Raw genomic sequence first — 21,385 nt, forward strand, 5'->3', positions numbered from 1 at the left:
GCTTTACAATGGGCATGATTGCTTGGAAAATAATGTTGGAGTCCAAGTTGGGATGATCTGGTTTATACCTCTTGCACAACACGTATGAGGATCGTTGTATCTGGTTAGTTCCCATAAGTTGTTCTTCCTCTTCCTCTTTGATACACGGACCATCCATTGACATCCGTTGTCATGTTGGACGTAGTAGCAGAGATATTTCTCCATGGTAGATCGATCAACTCGGGATTGAATTGAGTTACGAATATTGTAACTCTTTATTACCATCATTGCTTCCTCCTTTGATGCGAACTCCATTCAAATACGTAAATCACTGTCATTGACTGATAACTGAAGTTCATAGTTGCCAACATCAGGGAGATCCGGAAATTATGGCTGGTACATTGCATCATAATCAGCCCCATACATATAAGAAGGAAGTTCGGCTGGTGTTGTATTTATCGGAACATCATCCTCATCATCATCAGAATGTACGTTAAACTGTGGTGAGTCAGGTTCAACGAATAATCCCATTTCAGCACCTGGCTCCCGAAGAGGTTCTTTTGGCGGAGATGATGGTTCCTCTGATAATCCAATGTTGAGGTCAAATAAGTTCCCGCTTGAATGTCCTCCCCTTGAACTTGAGGCCATTGTATCATATGGGATGTGAACAGAATGCCGTCTCGATGGCATTTCCATATGTAAGTCGAAAACATTGGCAGATGAATGTCTGCCCCTTGAAGTAGAAGAGATGTTGCCATATGGATTATTGGTGAAGCCACGTGGGTTGAGATCATAAGAAGTTTTGATGAATGTCTTCCTATTGAACTTGATGGCCTAGCATCTGGCGTTGGATCTGCCATTAATGATGTGAAATCATTACAGATCAGTTGCGTCAGACTATCAACTTGATCAGCATGATATGTAATGCCAAAGTGAGAGTAATATGAGAGAATAGAAGAAGCACGAACCACAATAAAAATGGCATACATTTCAATAAGAGATTGGGAACTCTCCATATGAGCATCACCCATCATAGACACGTCATCATCATTGGAAAGATGAAATGATGTATACGTGAGTGGAAAAAGTTCAGTAGGAAATCTATACTGAAGTGAAGATAGTCTTCTCCGGCCAGCTACACAAATCTTTAACGAAATTTTTGTGATTAACTCCTCAAGAGTTATGTTTCTCTTCAAGGTTAAGGGGATATAATGATCTTACTAAAAAAACAACCCCTTCTTCAGCTTCCTTAATTTCTCCATCATATAAAACAACAGCAAAAAGACGACTCATTTTCAGAGAATAGAGGATTGATATTTTTGAGAAATTTAGAGTTTGAGAATTTGAAAACTTGTGAACTGAAGTTTGTTTTGAACGTCCATAATACGTTGCATATAATAGTGTCTATAAACGGGGTACTATTCACGTGAAGGCGCGTTCCCGGGGGGCGCCTTCCATTATTTTATCAGAGAATATGTTATCATTGCCCTATTATGTCACTCATGTCCCTCGGGGGCACTATTCATGTCAGAACCCAAAGTGGTGAAGACGCGTTCCTGGGGGGCGCCTTCCATTATTTTGTCAGAGAATATGTTATCATTGCCCTATTATGTCACTCATGTCCCTCGGGGACACTATTCATGTCATAACCCAAAGTGGTGAAGGCGCGTTCCCAGGGGGCGTCTTCCATTATTTTGTAAAAGAATATGTTATCATTGCCCTATTATGTCACTCATGTCCCTCGGGGGCACTATTCATGTCATAACCCAAAGTGGTGAAGGCGCGTTCCCGGGGGGTGCCTTCCATTATTTTGTTAGAGAATATGTTATCATTGCCCTATTATGTCACTCATGTCCCTCAGGGGCACTATTCATGTCAGTTCCCAAAGTGGTGAAAGCATGTTCCCGGGGGGCGCTTTCTATTATTTTGTCAGAGAATATGTTATCATTGCCCTATTATGTCACTCATGTCCCTCGGGGCACTATTCATGTCAGTACCCAAAGTGGTAAAGGCGAGTTCCCGGGGGGTGCCTTCCATTATTTTGTCAGAGAATATGTTATCATTGCCCTATTATGTCAATCATGTCCCTCGGGGGCACTATTCATTTCAGTACCCAAAGTGGTGAAGGCGCGTTCCTGGGGGCGCCTTCCATTATTTTGTCAGAGAATATGTTATCATTGCCCTATTATGTCACTCATGTCCCTCGGGGGCACTATTCATTTCAGTACCCAAAGTGGTGAAAGCACGTTCCCGGGGGGCGTCTTCCATTATTTTGTCAGAGAATATGTTATCATTGCCCTATTATATCACTCATGTCCCTCGGGGGCACTATTCATGTCAGTACCCAAAGTGGTAAAGGAGCGTTCCCGGGGGGCACCTTCCATTAGTTTGTCAGAGAATATGTTATATTGCCCTATTATGTCACTTATGTCCCTCGGGGCACTATTCATATCAGTACCCAAAGTGGTGAAAGTGCGTTCCCGTGGGCGCCATCCATTATTTTGTCAGAGAATATGTTATCATTGCCCTATTATGTCACTCATGTGAAATTGGATGTTCATAACTTAAACTAAAACGTTATGTGAAGTTTGAAAAAATTGGATAAAATATTATGAATAAATTGGATAAAATGTTATGGATAAATTGAATAAATGTTAAGTGATCAGTTGGTTGTTTGAATATATTGGATAAAATGTTATGGACAAATTGAATAAATATGAAGTGATAAGTTAGTTGTGAGCATGAAATTGTATGGAATGAGCATCGACATGTTTTTACGAATAAATATGAAGGGATAAGTTGGTTTTAAAGTATATGTTTTAATGTATATGTTTTAATGTATATGTTAAAGATAAAATTATATGTATGGATAAATTTAATTTGAATTTAAGTACTGTGAATTATAATTGGAATATAACTTTTAATTTTGAATACAATTGGAATATTAAGTTGAATTTAATGTTAAATATCGAATATTATAATTTGTATATTAAAAACATTTAATGTTAAATTTGAATAAAAAATAACATTAAAAATATTGTTCTAACAACCATGAAACATTTAAATAACATAACCAAATTACATAAATTTATAAATATAACTATTTAAATAACATTAAAATACAATTGGATCACTGATGTCATCTTCTCGAATGAGTTCCACATGGCGGTGGTTGTCTATTTCGCTGAGGATTTCTTCGTGGAACTTGTTATTCAGTCTCCTCATCTTCACTATAATCATCATCATCGGTATTTTCTTCGGCGGGTGTTGTAGATGATGCTAAAGGGCCTGTATAAAATAACGACCCTGGAGGAGTGCTACAAACAAACCCACCGCTCATAGAAAATTGAGAAAAGTGTGAAAACATTGGCATCGATGTCTGTGATCCAGATGGAGATTGAGGTGTCTATAGAGAAGGACCACCAGCCAAATAAGATGCATATGAACCATATGTTGGATCAGTAAACATACCCGTATATGCACCTCCAAATGGTGTCATAAAACCCTGCGGGCTAGGCATGTAACCTGGCGGGCTAGGAATGTAACCCTGAGGGCTAGGAATGTAACCCTGTGGAGATTTCATATAAACTGGTGGGCCTGGCATATACCCCTGAGGAGATGGCATCTGAATTGGAGGGCTGGTATCTTCATCGGTGGATAGGGATGTTGTGGTGGGACTGATGCAGAACCGGTAACGCCCTCTCTCTGTCCACGAGTTAGGGGACAATGATATTGAGACGGTGGATGTCTCTCTCTGCACCTAGGAATGTTAACCCCTCGTACTTTAGCCGAAAGTAGAAACGACTTTCCATTTTCATTAAACCAATCCATATATTATCCGTAATCATATGACCAGTTTCAGCGTAAAATTGTCGAGGGGCCAACTGTGCATACCGGTTCTCCCAAAGCGTAATCTAATCTCTGTCTCACCACCCAGTTAACATCTTTCTTCCCTCATCTATCGATGTTATGCATGTCGTCTAAATTCCTAGGTGCTCCAGGAATATATATTGCGTACAACCAAACTGACAGAGCACGCGATCAACTGGATACCACTCAATAATAGCATAACATATAAGAGGTACAATAGACATCCAAACCTCTAATGACCCACTCAGATGGGATGGAATGCAAGCCTTTCCTTCATCGCTCGCATAAGGTATCCACTGAAACTTAAATATAAATATACAATTCAAATAAATAAAATATTCTAATTATATCTAACATTTTAAATTAAAATATTTATATTTAAACAGATTTCAAAACATACCTCAGACCCAGCTTTTGTATCAATAAGTAAACGAATTTTCTCTAGTCTAGTATGTATATCTCTATGGTTCTTTCTTTTCATCTACCACCTATGAAATATAATATAAACTAAATATCACCCTATTTAATTAAAAATATTTAAATCAAAATTTAGTTCGAAAATTACCTCAATAATAAGGGGAATACGTATGGTTCATTGACGATCAGGCATAAGAAAGACATACAGAACCACGTCCATGATTGCAGAAGCATGAGACATCCACCGATAGCAGTTTTCTTATAATTTGTCGCACGACACATTTCTCTAAAGAGAAATGCCAAAATTGCAGCTCCCCAACTATATCTTCTAGCTTCATTAAAATCAATTAGATGCCGCAACCACATACAATGCACCTGATTGCGAGATTTGTCAGGCATCAATATTCCTCCAATAATTCGTAGAATATAAGACCGAGCACATGCCTTTACTTCATCATCTGAAGCATTTTCATTCAGAACTTCAAAATTAGCTTTCAACCATGATAAAACTATTCTACCTCCACTAAACTATGGCGGAGCAGCTCCAAGATACTCCATGCACATTGACTTCCAATCACCATCCGCCATACCACACATAATATTTCCATCGACGGGAAGCCCCAGATGCATAGAGACATCCTCCAACGTAATTGTAGCCTCTCCACATGGAAGATGAAATGTGTGTGTTCGGGCCTCCACCTCTCAATCAAACAGAAATTAGGACAGGTTCAAGTTTGCAACTGCCAATAATTGTTGCAATATACCCGAACCCAGTAGAAGACAAATATGGCAAAATACGTTGTGGTGTCGGTATACGTGGGTTTTTAATAAAAGTATCTAAAATACGATCAGTTTCCTAAATAATATACATTATAAAAATTTATAATTAATATAAATGCATTATAAATCTAAATTAAAAATAATAATAAATATTAACATTAATTATAAAAGAAATATTATCATATCACTAAAATTTCTGGAGATATGGTTTGCATCCAATCGCAACACATTTCACTTTCCATTATAACTGTAGGCAAAAAAAATATAATTAGTACAAAAAAATAATTAATTAATTAATTTAAATAAATAATAATTATATAAATATTATTTTAATAAAAAATAATATTTATATAAATATAATAATAAAAAATATAACAACTATTTAAAAAAATATTAACTTAAAAAAAAATTATTACCAATAATAAGAAATTTAAAACTCAAATGAAAGGAGAATTTGAGTTATATAAGAGAGGAAGAGATGTTTTGGTGTGAAGAATGAGGGGGGTTGGGGTATTTATATTGGGGATGAGGAGGGATAGTTGGGGAAAACGGATGGGGGCATTAATGGTATTTAATGGAAGGTGCATCCCCGAGGATGCGCCTTCCACACGTGGCAGCTGATCCATCAAAATCCCGTGAAAGCGCATCACCGGGGATGCGCCTTTCACATGTGGCATCCGACTCAGTAAAAACCCATGTAAAGCGCGTCCCCGGAGATGCGTCTTTGTGCCACCTCAGCCGAAAGAGTGCTACTTCGGGAAATATTGGTCAACGAATGTTATAATGGGAGAATTAAAAAAGGGTCAGTTAGGTCAAAACGCCCCTGGTCATGTCTAAACACAGATGGCAGGATTTCCACTGCAATAGGCCGAGGCTCAATTGGAGACGTTATTCGTGATTCGGAAGGACGTTTTGATTACTAGTTTCTACAAGAATATCGGTGTGTGCTCTATCATTGACTTCAATTTCATAAATATATGAAGGCCTCCTCGTTGCATGGAGTCGCGGTCTTTTAAAGTTCCTTGTACAATAGGATAGCTCCCAAGCAATCAAGATGTTGGTTGATGAAGACCCTAATCGGATAGCTCCCAAGCAATCGAGATGTTGGTTGATGAAGACCCTGCTCGAAGTCAAGTCTCGCTTGTTTGAGCAATTGCAGGCTTGTGTCAGAATAGTTAGGAGATAGACTTTCAGTAGATATCAAGATCTGGAAACAAAGTCACAAAGAAGTCAAAATAGCAGGGAGATATATTTTCGATATCAAGATCTGCAAACAAAATCGCAAATAGATTTGCAAAGCTCTCTTCAGATCAACACTTCTTGCTCTTGTTTCGGATGTTGCCTCTTTGCAGTAGCCTTCTACCTTTCAGCCCTAGTTTCTCTCAATTAAAAAAATAAATAAATTTATTTTGCCGTTATATATTCTAAATTTATTACTACTATAAAAAATAAATCTAAAAAGTAAACACAAAATAAGTTAAATCTAAAAAAAATTGCCACCATCTTAAGACGCCAACGTTACAATTTATCTAGGCTTGATGGCAAATTTTGAAATTGAATTAGGTGGGGTGCGCCAGGCTCGAGCTACTGTGCAACGCTTGGACAACATCGAAAGTCCCACTAGCAAGCTACTTTTGTGGACACTCCCCCTCAAAATATAAATTTAATATCGTGTGGACCAAGATATTACACTTGATCTTTAGCCAAAAGGCCGAGAAAGGGTAAACTAATGAAATACGAGCCCCCAGATTCTCCTCTCGTCGCTTTGTATCTCAATGTGAGATACTGACGATGCATTCAGCCACTTCCCACCTTAACTGATTGCTTCAAAGAACCAATTACGCCATTGAAATCATAAAACAATAGCGTTTTATTGAAGATTATAATATTCAAACACTTCCGATATTTCTCATAGATATATAAATATTTCCAAATCCTGGTTGGATAATAAAAAGACCAAGCAATCGAAATATCAATATGCGGGCGCCACCAGTTTTTGGAGCAGCAGAACAGAACGGAACCTCGTAAAAGCAACATTGAGTGAATGCTTGACGTGGGCGATCCAACTCGGATAACGATCCCACCTGGTTTTCAGTGGCTTTCTCAGCTCAGCTCACATGAATCCAACACTATATATCACCGATACCCAAAATCCAACACTTTCCGTTTTACTTTATCCATGGAAAATCCCACTGATACCCATTTCAAATTAGTTCCCGGTGCTGCCGGTTTCGTGCTCGAAGATATTCCTCACTTTACTGATTACCTTCATGATCTCCATGTACTCTCTCTTGCTTTATGATAGTAGCTTGATCAGCTTTGGTTTCAGTGTTTTGTTGAGTCCTGATGAACCCAGTTTATTTTTGTGACAGAGCTATCCCAACCCGTACAAGATAACCCGGCTTATTCAGTTGTCAAGTGAGTAAACTAAACCAAAGTTTCCATCAGCTAATCAATAGTCTTGCATAATTATAGTTTGCTTTGTCTTGTTTGAAGATGGTGATTTGGGTTTTTGTTTCACAGGCAATACTTTGTTGAGGAGGAGAATACTCTCTTCAGAAGGTGAATCCTTGCCTTAGTGATGGCCGGTGGGGTTTATTATAGTACTCAATTGTGGTTGCGGTGTGACGCTGGAGTGATTTGTTTCCTAAAAATAACTGGTTTTTTAAATTTGTGGATACGGTTGCTGTGGTGTCCGTGACCTTGAAAAACGATAGACGGACACAATTTAGTACACGGGTTTATACACAGGGGTTTATTGTTTTATGGGAAATTCATTTGTAGTTCGTATGGTACATATATATATATAAACATAATCCTAGGTTTCCATTATATACTCTTGTTTTCTAAGGAATCCACTGAATTTGAATGTTCTCATGTGATGGAATTGCATTTATAAGATGCTCTGGTTTAACTGATGTAATTTTATCGTTGGTTGTTGTTCACAAGGAAAGACCGAGAGAGGTGCATTTTCGGCGTGCCGGACCTCACCAAAAGGTATACTTTTCATCTTATCTCGATGGTTTTCGGTTGAACTTATGAACTGATAAGCTATGGATATTAGTTCACTGACTGGCATCTGTTATGCTTCTCAGGTGCATTTTAAATCAGAAGATGTGAATGCATGCATTGTCACATGTGGTGGTCTATGCCCCGGGATCAACATGGTGATCAGGGAAATCGTGTGCGGTCTATATCACATGTACAGTGTCCGAAACGTTCTCGGAATCGATGTAAGCAATTTCAATATTTAGGCATATTCAAATCCATAATCTTGTAATCTCACCAGCACAGATACATGATCCATGCTTAGGGAGGATATAGGGGTTTTTATGCCAAGAACACTGTTACCTTAACACCTATGGCTTTCGATGATATTCATAAACGTGGTGGTACGATTCTTGGGACGTCGATAGGAGCTCACGATTCCTCAAAGATTGTTGATCACGTTCAGGATCGTGGAATCAATCAGGTGCATTAAGGCACGAGATTAGAGGGTTTTTGTCAAAGCTTCCTCTCTGTTATTTGAATTTATACCTACACTTTTTTTGTTCTAATTATATCCTTTATTGGTTCAGGTCTATATAATCGGAGGTGATGGGGCACAAAAAGAAGCAGCAGATATTTTTGAGGTATTTGCATTACGTGTTTTCTATAAATGTCAAATATGAAAAAAGGGGCATAGATGTAGCTGAATTTTAACCAAGGTTGTAGTTGATGATGGATCTAGAATGTATCGTCTCTAATCATTGTCATTATGTTTTAGCTTAACTGGTTCTGCTGTGGCAGGAAATTAAGCGATGTGGCCTCAAAGTCGCTGTTGCTGGAATTCCCAAAACCATTGACAGTGACATTCCGGTACTTCTCATCTCTGTGAACTGTCCTTGTTACTTGAAAGGAAAGTTAGTTAACCTGTGAGTGGCATTGTGCTGGGTTTCTCATTTTGTTTTAGGTTATTTACAAATCATTTGCTTTCGATTCTGCGGTCTAGGAGGCTCAACGTGCCATTAATGCAGCACGTGTTGAATCCAAAAGTATCAAGAACGGCTTTGGACTTGTAAAGCTAATAAGAAAATACAGTGGTATGGAACCCTGACAAATTGTTGTCTATAATTTTTGTTTCCGATCATTTGTATTTACCATGTTGAGCTTCTGCTGCAGGTTTCATCGCGATACATGCTACTCTTGCTAGTCGTGACGTCAATTGTTGCTTGATTCCGGAGTCACCATTCTATCTGAAAGGAAGAGGTCGACTTAATGAATATATAGAAAAACGACTCAGAAAATGAACATATGATCATTGTAATCGCTGAAGGAGCTGGACAGGAACTTCTTTCCAAGAGCATGCAGTCGGAGGACCGGCAAGACGCTTCGGGTAACAGGCTTCTTCAAGATGTTGGGCTGTGGATATCTCACGAGATAAAGGTTCTACCTTCAATCGACTAACCTCTAGTTTCATAAGATATACGGATACTGATTTGATACCTATGAAACATTAGACTGTTTTTTCACTTCGTATAGGAGCATTTAGCAATGAAGAAGATGCCCATTAATCTGAAATATATAGGTTAATATTCTAGTTTCTTTCTGTTAAATTAGACCTTTTAGATAATGTGCAAAAGTATTTGACTTGAGAAATTTTGTTTGCAGATCCTACATACATGATCCAGGCTATTTCTAGCATCGCTTCGGATAATGTCTACTGCACCCTACTTGCTCACGCCGCAGTTCATGGAGCAATGGCGGGGTATACAGGCTTCACCGTCTGTCCTGCCAATGGAATACATGCTTACATTCCACTTAGTTTATGTTCCATTGCACCTTTAATAACTTCTCTGTTTGCGAACATGTGTCGATGTTATAACTTATAGTCCAAGTGTCCGCTAGAAACCATTAACCTCAATCCGCGTTCATCAAGTTTTTGCTCGGATTTACTTGAAATTGGATTACTTTCCCTTACCAAATTTGTTTGTCGGGACGATGTGCCTCCCATTGTTTTCATTACCATTTTTTCCGCCAATAGCGAATCATCGAGAAACAGAACAAGGTTGTCATTACAGACAGGATGTGGGCAAGGCTGTTCTCTTTAACTAACCAGCCAAGCTTCTTGAACCCCATAGATACTGCTGAAGCCAATAAAACGAAGCATCCTGCAGCCAATGACTTGTTGAATGGGGAAAACTGTAAAGACGGGAAGTCAATGACCGAAGACAATCCGAGCACGCCATGAAAGTTGCTGGTTAGCAGTAATGCTGGTTAGTCTGTTGTTGCATGAATCATTTATGGTTTAGAAACTTTTGTGTATGTGTATATTGAGTTGATAGAACTGGAATTTCAAGATGTTATTTTATAGAAAATTTATTAACCCATTGTTCATAGTGAGGCATAAACAATCACTAAAGCAAATGTTTAACATTTTCACAATTTGGTTCAGCTACATTTCTGAAAACTTTGGTAACAGAAACGCCTCTCCTTACATGGCAATTAACAAATGCTCCACTGTTAGTAAATAGTGGCGATGATACAAATCATTATCTTGAACGACAATGTCTCAAGATTGCTTGGCAACATTCCGGTCAAGAAGCAGGTATGGTGGAAGATATCTTGGAATAATCAATGCCGACACCAAACACAGGACGACAAAGACTACGACCCACCAAGCTTGGTAAGGGATGCCCAACAACAGTTCATCACAAACTGAAAAGTAAAAGAAAAGAAAGTCTATTAGCATACTGAACAATAAAGCCGGTGCTTCTGAATATGAAGCTCGTTTTCACATGAGCATGATGGATCATAGGGGTATATAAATGAGCATCAGAAGTGATGGAAAACAAACGGGATAGTCGAAAACAAACTGAAAAGTAAAAGAAAAGAAAGTCTATTAGCATACTGAACAATAAAGCCGGTGCTTCTGAATAAGAAGCTCGTTTTCACATGAGCATGATGGATCATAGGGGTATATAAATGAGCATCAGAAGTGATGGAAAACAAACGGGATAGTCGAAAAAGATCGGAATAGATTTCATTTGATGACGCAGATGACTTTTTTAATAACGTGTGGAGACATTGCAAATCAGTAAATCAAAACAATTGGACAGTGTCGAAGAATTACATCGCAGCAGATCACAAGAATGGCTGAATATATATATATATACATAGTTATACACCCCCCCCCCGCCCCCGGCATGAAAAAGTTGCCATGCACATCAGTATCTGAATAAACTGCAATGTGTTCTAGTGAATCTAGCCTCTAGGTGTGTGATATTTCACCGCATGGTATTTTCCAGCGGCAAGCAACCCTTTTATACACTAAGTGTACAACTGAAGCAGCGTATGATATCGACATATGTAGCAACGTAACTAGCAAGGTATGCCATTACATGAAAGGAGGTGCAAGGAAAAAGTTGGTTTACCTATATTGTAGATGACGAACTCTCTTTCCTTTGTGTTGGGTATCACAACAAACCCTTCAGGCTCCACAGTCACCAAAACGTACAGTCCATCCTGAGCAAAACCGAGCTTCTTTAGCAATACTATATGAGTGCGCGTGAAAATATTTTATACATAGAGAGAGGGGTGAGTATTCAATTGAATCAAGTCGAATGAAAAAAATTGAATTAGTTGAGTTGACAAATCAAGTGATTTAAGATTTCATGAAATCAAGTCGAATAAATCTAATTAACATAAATTTTTCGTAACTTGAAACATAAATTTCACTCTAGTCAAGTGTGATTAATTTACAGCATCATAATATTTCATAACTTGAAACATAAGTTTCACTCTAGCCAAGTGCAATCACTCAAAATCTGCATCTATGAGTCATCCGACCAGTCCACTCAGACCATGGACGACCTTCTGATCATGGACTTGAATATTTGAGTTATTCGAATAACTGAGGTGCACAATTTAAAATCTGAGCTAAACTATCTAACTCTAACTATATCTTCAAATTAAAGTAAAATCTAAATAACTCTGAATTATTTAATTTGAAAATTTAATCCATCTCAAATCAAAATTTTCAAACATGGTAGGATAAAAATGCATCAAAAAAATTCATCAGCAGAAACCAAAACCTGGTAATTAATGGCGTCCAGATCATCAGTCTTGAATATCAACTTCTCTGTATTCAACAATCTTCTTTTCCTGCTTAACCCAGAATCCGTTTCGCCTTTCTTCAATTGCAAAGAAAAACTAGCTGGAATCTTTCAATAACCAAAGCAAAGATCAGTTTCTTTTGAAATGAAATGCCACAAGAAGGCAAAATCACTGTAAAGAAAATTACATACAGAAGCTGGATACGAGATCTTCACTTCGTACCAAGTTAATGATTTTAGCCCTTGCAGTTTATAGGCTCGAGAACCCATTTTAAGAGGTAAAGTTTCCGCCTTTAGCTCCTCCCCGACGTTCAAAACGCCGCCGTCTAGCCTGCGAAAAATTGGCAATGACGACATTCTTACTAAGGGGGAAAATCAAGAAGAAAATGAAAAAAAAACATCGTTTTCTTTGAGGTTACTTGCATCTTTCCATGGCTGAAGATTGAGCTGCTAACAATGAAGAACAAAATATAGATTGGGATGAACAAATTGAATTCATTTGAATGACGCATTTTACATAAGATGACAGTTCGCTTCCCCAAGCTCTTGAATCTGACTCACTACAATTGAAAAACTATAATTGAATTTACGCGATGAAGCAAAAGCTTTGAACTTTCATTCATGCCCACCAAGTATTCGTCAAAATGCTTTAATTAAAAAAGCATACTTTGATTTACCATTCCAACCAAATTGAAAGAACTCCTAAAGCACACTATTTTACGTGCAATTTTCAACAATAAATCTATAACTTTCACAGTACGTACCGGAATCTGACGCTCTGATCGGTCTCAGTTTGAATCTCTCCGTTTTCCGTCACCGCAGTGAAAAACACTGGTATTTCAGGTGAGTTGTTTTGGTCGGCGGTTGGGCTTCTTTAAACGCCAGCGTTCCGGGAAAGATGTGCATTCGCCATTTTTATTCAAATATACCGTTCTTTTACCCCTTAATACAAAAATAAATGTTTACTGATTTTTTATTTTTTTTAAAAATCGCTAAAATTAGCACTATAATAAAAACATAGTTTTAGTAGTGTTTTTTTTAGTTATATAGCATATTTTTAAGCGCCGTTAAGAACACTTATTTCGATAAGAAAACACCGCAAGAAACGCCGACCATACCAGTGCCTCAAGATCTATCACGGTGTTTTTAGAAGAAACGTCGCAAAATATCAATCTATAGCGGCATTTTTTGATATAAACGCCACAAAAGGGCTCATAGGAAAAAAAAAAGAACCATTAATATTGAAGACTAAATGACAAAACATTTATGATTCTAACACTGCATTCAAAATAAGTGTTCAAATCATAAAATCAGAAATGATAAGTGTCGTAATCGGTTTTCGTTCGGGCACGAAATTTTTACTCAGTGAGAAAAGTGATGTGAATAAATGGTTTTTTAAGATGTTTTGGGAGTCGCCATCGGCCTTTTGGGTCAGAAAGGTCGAATACCTAAAAATTATCTTTTAAAAGATTTTTAAGAAAACATCAGTTAAAAGATAAACTGATCTGCTTTTTAACCAAAGATTCGTTATTTTTAATAATAAAAAGGGATTTGTGGTCGATTACGTTTGGGGAAGGATTAGCACTCCCACAACGCCCAAAATTGGTACTTATTAATTATAAATTGTCTCTATTATTGAAAATTTAAAAATTCAAAAATATATTTAATTTATAATCATGTTATTTCAAATTTATTAATATAAGAAAATCTAGGTGTTTTAATATAATCCTGTTATATATATAAATAAGATATTTATTTATTTAGAAATATCATAAAAGAACTTCTAGGTGCTTTAAGACAACTCTTTTTTAATATAAAAAATATATTAAAACATTTATTTAAAAAATAGATATAATTTATAAAAGTAAGATATTTATTTATTTAAGAATATAGAAAATGACTTCTAGGTTCTTTAAGACATCCCATTTCTTAATATTAAAAAAATATTAAAATATGATTATTTTTCTAAGAAAATAATTTAAATAAACAATATCTATTTTTTTTATTTTTATAAGTAAGATATTTATTTATTTAAAATACCAAAACATGACATATAGTTGCTTTAAGACTGCCTTTTCTTTGATATTAAAAATAAATAAATATCATTATTTAAAAAAAAATATATATATATATATATATATATATATATAAGACTAAGATAAAAATAATAATAATTAAAGTAATAATTAAAATATATTAAAAGTAATAATAAAATAATATTACAAATAAATAATGAATAAAATTAAAATTATAATATAAACACACTTTAACGTTAATAAAATACCATATATCATCTTTGTAAATGTATAGAATAAATACTAAAAGAAATTTATATTTTAATAAATAGTAATATAATAAAATCAAATAGTATTAATGTCTATTATAATTAAAATGGATGAAATAAAAAGTAAATTTAAGATACCAATTATAAATAGATGCAAAGAAAATTAAAGTAAGGAAAAAATAAAGTCAAAGATACAAACATCAAGGTTATAAGTAATTAAGGAAAATGAAACATTAAAGGTGAATTAATCCTTTATGAATAGTTAATTGACAACAAATTTGGGAAAGTATTAAAAATAATTAAAACAATTAAATCATATTCATAAATACATAAAATTCATAGTCAATGATAAGAATTATAAAAATTAGTGATTAATTTATAAAAGATCAAAATTAATGAACATAATTATTAATATCATAAAATATAAATATTAATACTGTAATTTAGCCATGAAAACTTAATACAGGATTAAAATAAAATTACTAAAACTATAAGGGATTGAATAAATTATTTTACCCTAAACATTTATTAATACTAAATAGTGACTAAAATATAAATGAAACAAAATTAAAATGCATGAACACATACTGTAGTGACTAAAGTGAAATTTTGCAAAACATAAAGGATTGCGGGAAGGATTTCTCAATGTTGGAAATTACACATACTCCCCTCCCCCAAAACAACGTTGTTTGGGGGAGGGTATTTAATCCCTTTAACCGACCCAAAATCCCTTCATCTATCTCATTTCCTCATTTTTTTCTCTCTCACTAAACGAGAGAACCAAAGTTCTCTGCCCTCTCTCTAGATTCCCTCGTCAGAGGGAATTCTGGCAGCCAACGGCCACCGTACGCCGGCTCTGATCACCGTCACCGGCCACCGTAAACGGTGGCTGGAATTTAGAAAATTAACCCAAATCGAATATCCTTTTCCCTAAAACCGAATCCTACCTTATTTCTCCCTAAAAACCACTAAACCGGCTTAAATCTAAAAAAATAACCGAAGATTTTACCTTCGACTTAAACAGAGATTTTTGGTAACGTTTGGGCTCCGACGACGTTTGGTAAATTCCTCTCTCTTCTATTGGTTGGTTATTGGTTGCTATTGTTGTTGTTTGTTTGTTGTTGTCGTCTCTTCCTCTGTTCTTACCCTCTGTCTCTTTTGCTCGCTGTGTTCTCCTCCCTTTCATTTTGCAGGTTCAGTGGCTTTATAGCCACCACCGAGTCTTGCCTTGAACCGGTCACAAGGGATGACCCTCGGTGAGTCACCGAACTATGGTGGTGACTCACCATAGGGTAATAACGTGGATGGCATTTTTGAGTCTTCTGGAGGCTTCAACTAGGCGTGGCAGTAGCAGCGGCGTCAACGTGGGGTGGCTGACCGTCAGCAGTAGCTGGTTGGACCATATGGCTTGGGAGTCATCGGCAGAGGCGGCGGCTGGACTTCTGGAAGCATCAGAGGCGGCTGGGTGATGAGACCCTAGTAGAAATCTAAATGGGTTTAGGGTTTCTATTAGGCCAATTGTAAACGTGCCTTGTAAATGGACTTAGGGTCGTGGGCCTCTGATGTATTTTGTAATATATATATTAATAATAATAATAATAATATAATAATAATAATAATAAAATGAAATGAAAAAATTAGTATTTACAACTGCCCCTCTTTGCTCATTTTTATGTTAACAAGAATAAAGCAAAGACGAAAAAACAATAATTTTTTCATTTGGTTTCTTTTGAGTATGATGGAAATGTTGAAAACATCATCCACTGAAGGACTTACAGATGACCCAAAGGTTTTGAAAACATCATGCACTGAAGGGCTTATAGATGACCTGAAGGTTTTGGAAAACATCATGCACTGAAACGCTTACAGATAACCTAAAGGTTTTTTGAAAACATCATACACTGAAGGGCTTACAGATGACCCGAAGGTTTTTTAAAAACATCATGCACTGAAGGACTTACAGATGACCCGAAGGTTTTTGAAAACATCATGCACTGAAGGACTTACAGATGACCCGAAGGTTTTTGAAAACATCATGCACTGAAGGACTTACAGATGACCCGAAGGTTTTTGAAAACATCATGCACTGAAGGACTTACAGATGACCCAAAAGTTTTTGAAAACATCATGCACTGAAGGACTTACAAATGACCCGAAGGTTTTTTTTGAAAACATCATGCACTGAAGGACTTACAGATGACCCGAAGGTTTTTGAAAACATCATGCACTAAAGGACTTATAGATGACCCGAAGGTTTTTGAAAACATCATGCACTGAAGGACTTACAGATGACCGAAGGTTTTTAAAACATCATGCACTAAAGGACTTACAGATGACCCGAAGGTTTTTAAAAACATCATGCACTGAAGGACTTACAGATGACCCGAAGGTTTTTGAAAACATCATGCACTGAAAGACTTACAGATGACCCAAATGTTTTTGAAAACATCATGCACTGAAGGACTTACAGATGACCCGAAGGTTTTTGAAAACATCATGCACTGAAGGACTTACAGATGACCCGAAGGTTTTTGAAAACATCATGCACTGAAGGACTTACAGATGACTTGAAGGTTTTTGAAAACATCATGCACTGAAGGGCTTATAGATGACCCGAAGGTTTTTTGAAAACATCATGCACTGAAGGACTTACAGATGACCCGAAGGTTTTTGAAAACATCATGCACTGAAGGACTTACAGATGACCCAAAGGTTTTTGAAAACATCATGCACTGAAGGACTTACAGATGACCGAAGGTTTTTGAAAACATCATGCACTGAAGGACTTACAGATGACCTAAAATTTTTTGAAAACATCATGAATTGAAGGACTTACAGATGACCCAAAGGTTTTTTTGAAAACATCATGCACTGAAGGGCTTACAGATGACCCGAAGGTTTTTGAAAACATCATGCACTGAAGGACTTACAGATGACCCGAAGGTTTTTGAAAACATCATGCACTGAAGGACTTATAGATGACCCGAAGGTTTTTGAAAACACCATGCACTGAAGGACTTACAGATGACCCGAAGGTTTTTGAAAACATCATGCACTGAAGGACTTACAGATGAGGGAAATAGTTTACTAAGTAAGAAACTATGGAAATCGTTTTCTTACTATTCAAGAATTTCATTTTTAGAAAAAATTAAATGGGAAACTTTGGAAATTGTTTTCTCATTGAAATAACTTGTTGATTGGGTAACATGCCCCATTTTAAAATAATGCTTCTTCTATGGATTGCGTCATCTATTCTTCAGATGTTTGCGTGATTCCTGTATTTGAGGTTTTGAATTCTACCTTCTTATTGTAAGGTATTTTTCATCAAGAATCTTCTTGTTCATATGAAGATCTATAAAACTTCTTGTTTGAATGCATTTAGATGTATCAATGTAATGAATTGTCTATTGTGTAAATGATGTTCTTATGAATGCATGAATATTGATGCAATCTTCATTTGAATTCAAAGTGGTGAACTTGGTCTTCTTTTACTTCATCATTTATTGCCAGGGTTACCTTTGGATATCAGTATAGAAACTTATGCTATCAAGCTTGTATCTCTGAAAAACCATTTGATCAACTTGTATCTTTGTTTCATTTAAGTCTCAGAAGAAATGCTTCATTTATGGAACTCTTGCCGTAGTCAGAACTATGACCTTGATGCCCCATTTTGTATTTGATAACATCAGCTTTCTTTATCTGGACTTGTATAGAAATTCAATAAAACTTTCACCTTTGAAAAGAGAATCTATCATCTTTGAAGAGTGTAGATGTAGAGATTCCTGACTCAGCAGGGATTAATTAGGATATCAACATCTATTCTGATTTGACTCTTGAAATAGATCTTAAGGAGGATTTATCCTAATTCCTTTCATGTCTCCACATATAATTGGATCTCGAACAAGGTAACTTGGACTATATCGTCGAGATGCTTAATAACAACCTGTCGTTCAACCTTAGTTGGCTTCACTAGTTTCTTGTTTAAAATTTTTAGCTTCCCTTATATGGAAAGAAATCATCATCATATCTCATTTCTGACCTTGGGGTTGAAAAAGACAAATTTGATTTTGGATCAACAAATGGAAAACATATGATCGCAACATTGGTTTAGCATCAGAATAATTGGTTATAAAATGCTTGAGAACACATTCATCCAGCTATGGCTTTTTCTTAGATGTTCGTAAACATTTGACAACACATTTGTCCTTTCTTGTGGTTTATGCTCGGATTGATGTTCAGGGAAACTCTTTGCACAGTGTTCAAAACTTTTTTATGATCTTATCAGACCACTTGAGAACAAAACTCAGTGGGGATACAAATGAGATACTGGCGTGTATCATGACCAAAAAGTTGGTCAAATTCACAAGATGTGCTAGTGTCTAATTGAATAAGAGACACTGAATGATCTTGATATTATCTCGAACAAGGGCAAAGTGTGATACCGATCACGATTTCTTCTATGATGAGCGTTGTATGAAGTAAAACCATATCAACTATACGAGCCATGTACAAAATGATATCCATGGAATTCTTACCGCTGAGGATGAAACACACATGATAAAACCAAATGGATGAAGACTCAGTTCATCCTAAATGACAATGATAACCCCAGTAACAATGGGAAAGAGCAATATACGTAAGCCGAGCCTCTTTATTCAATGTCATAAAAAAACTAATGTGAAAAATAGCTTCGTAACCCCAACAATATAATTGAAACTAATTGCCAGGAATTTCAAAGAAATATTTTCAATCATCACTGATAGAGAGAAAGACAAATTCAAAGACGAGATTTTAAAGCACTGAACCCTAGATCGAATAGTCTGCCTGGGGACCATCTTCATCTATAAAACCATGATGTAGCTTAAAGAACACGCTGTCATGTGACACATGGTTAAGAAGATTGGGTATTTGAAACCATACTTGCTGAGTATATATTTGTTCAGCAATAATACCCTGATGCAACTACCTGATGAATGAAGCAATCACATATAATCAGTTCGACTGTCACTGCTTCACCATTTTCATTCTTCATACCTTTATGTCTCATTGGAAATATTTGCTCAAGTCAATGATCTTTCTGCAAAATGATATAGGCCTTCAACATGGCCCAACATTGGCTAATACAAGCATTCAAAATGCGTCCACATTCTTCATTCTGATTGAAAGGGGCTTTCAGCATGCCCCAACATTTGCTGATATAAATGTTCAAAATACATCAACATTCATGATTCTGATTGAGAGGGTCTTTCAGTATGCCCCAGCATTTGCTTCTTGTTAATCTGAGCCTTCAAAATGCCACACATAGATCTGTCTGAAGTAACCTTTAAAATGACCCAACATTTGCTGATACAGGTGTTAAAAATGCATTCACATTATTTCTTGTTGAGATGAGCCTCCAAGAATGCCCAAATATTCATATTACTACGAGCCTTCAAAATGCCCCACCATTCTATTCCTGGTTGAAATGGGCTTTCAAGATGTCCTGCATGGATCTGTCTGAATTGGGCCTTCACAATGCCCCTGACATTCTAAACTGTAAGGCTTACTTTCAATGTCTATTTGAGTTGAATATCATGATCCCCACAAGGTCCAATTTTGATAATGCACTGTGGTGTGTACTTGTGGTTTTATCCATGCCTCAAATATGTTTATCTTGAATACTCTCATTCTGGTGTTACAAAACAACATTGTTTAAGTAACTTGAGGAATGCTCTTCATGTTTTCATGAACTTAAAAAATAATCAATCATTCTGACAAAAATGTCTGAGATATGTGCCTCTTCTGAATGAGGTGACCATTTTCTGGATCTGAGGGGTCTAGTAAGACAGAGTGGTATAAATCGCTTGGTAATTCATTCCAGACTGACACAATGAACCTTGTTTTCAGTAAAGGCTATTTATGGAATATACTTTTCCATGCAACATGTTAATTCTGATAACTACTCATCTGATTATGAAGCGATCTTTCAGAATGATTTCAAGATATTGATAGTTCTTCTGATACCAAGGAAATCCTGAATTCTAATTCTGATGAGGAGAATAAACTGTTATACTTGACAAAAAATGGGGAACTCAGAGACTGAGGCTTCAATAGCCATGGAGAAATATGATCCGGATTCATCAATTGCAGAGTTGACAGATTTTATATGTGCTGCTCAAATGGTTAAGGCTGCTGACACACTTCTTCCGGTAAAATATAGGAAACCATTATACAATGACCCCAATTACAAGCAAAGGCGAAACTCGGGCTATGATTTTTGGAAAAGGAAGAAGTAGAGGAAGATTGAAAAGAAACTTCTTAATGAATATGATCATGCAGTTCATCTTCTAAATCCAATGATTGGTTTTGGGGTTCCTACTGAATTCGATCAGATAACTCAAAGAAAACTTCCAAAGATGCTATTGGGCCTTCTCATTTCTACTATGAGAATGTGGTACTTGCTGCAGTTGGTTTTTGGACCGAAATGTCACGATACTTATATGATGTAGAGCCAGAATTTGTATATTCGAAGTACTTTTATCCTGCTGCATGGAAAAGGGTTATATTCATAATCTGCCAATTGAGAAAAGAATTTCTCTTATTCTGCTTCCTCCACGCACCATACATGATGCTTGTCCATTGACAAAGAAATGGTGACCTTCCTGGGATCCAAGAACAAAGTTGAATTGTTCACAAATATGTACAGGAAGTGCCAAATTGACAGAAAGGATCTGTAAAGCTCTTGAAGCTTATGACGATGAATCCTCTTTCGAGTGTCCAGAAGTATGTTCTTGATGATTACCGAAAATGGAATATTGTATGGGTTGGAAGGAATAAAGTTATTCCACTTAAACCTGATGAGGTGGAAATGCTTCTAGGTTTCCCTAAAAACCATACACGAGGAAGATGATCTACTAAAGACATGTTCCTCGGTGGTATCAATGTTCTGTCTCTTTTCTCTGAAATCATTGATACAGTGGTT

The 21,385-nt window shown here is 36.4% G+C and overlaps 1 protein-coding gene and 2 pseudogenes across 3 annotated transcripts; 1 reads left to right on the plus strand and 2 right to left on the minus strand.

Moving 5' to 3' along the window:
• Positions 1 to 6,610: 6,610 nt before the first annotated feature.
• LOC120173546 lies at positions 6,611 to 6,769 on the minus strand (annotated as a pseudogene).
• Positions 6,770 to 7,075: 306 nt separating this feature from the next.
• LOC120173523 lies at positions 7,076 to 10,309 on the plus strand (annotated as a pseudogene).
• Positions 10,310 to 10,498: 189 nt separating this feature from the next.
• LOC120173483 lies at positions 10,499 to 13,038 on the minus strand. Of its 3 annotated transcripts, none has more exons than XM_039180641.1 (5): positions 12,905 to 13,038; positions 12,333 to 12,471; positions 12,120 to 12,248; positions 11,460 to 11,550; positions 10,499 to 10,743 (listed from the first exon to the last, which is right to left on the minus strand). In XM_039180641.1, the coding sequence occupies exons 2-5, from the start codon at positions 12,408 to 12,410 to the stop codon at positions 10,598 to 10,600; spliced, it is 444 nt and encodes a 147-aa protein (XP_039036572.1). In that variant the 5' UTR covers positions 12,411 to 12,471; positions 12,905 to 13,038; the 3' UTR covers positions 10,499 to 10,597. The 3 variants fall into 3 exon arrangements, with proteins under 3 accessions (XP_039036572.1, XP_039036570.1, XP_039036571.1); XM_039180639.1 differs by lacking the exon at positions 12,905 to 13,038 and adding an exon at positions 12,564 to 12,812; XM_039180640.1 differs by lacking the exon at positions 12,905 to 13,038 and adding an exon at positions 12,560 to 12,627.
• Between the last annotated feature and the right edge of the window lie 8,347 nt (positions 13,039 to 21,385).

The sequence above is a fragment of the Hibiscus syriacus genome, unplaced genomic scaffold (assembly GCF_006381635.1).
Source record: "Hibiscus syriacus cultivar Baekdansim isolate YM2019G1 unplaced genomic scaffold, ASM638163v2 tig00111954_pilon, whole genome shotgun sequence".
Taxonomy (NCBI): Eukaryota; Viridiplantae; Streptophyta; class Magnoliopsida; order Malvales; family Malvaceae; genus Hibiscus; species Hibiscus syriacus.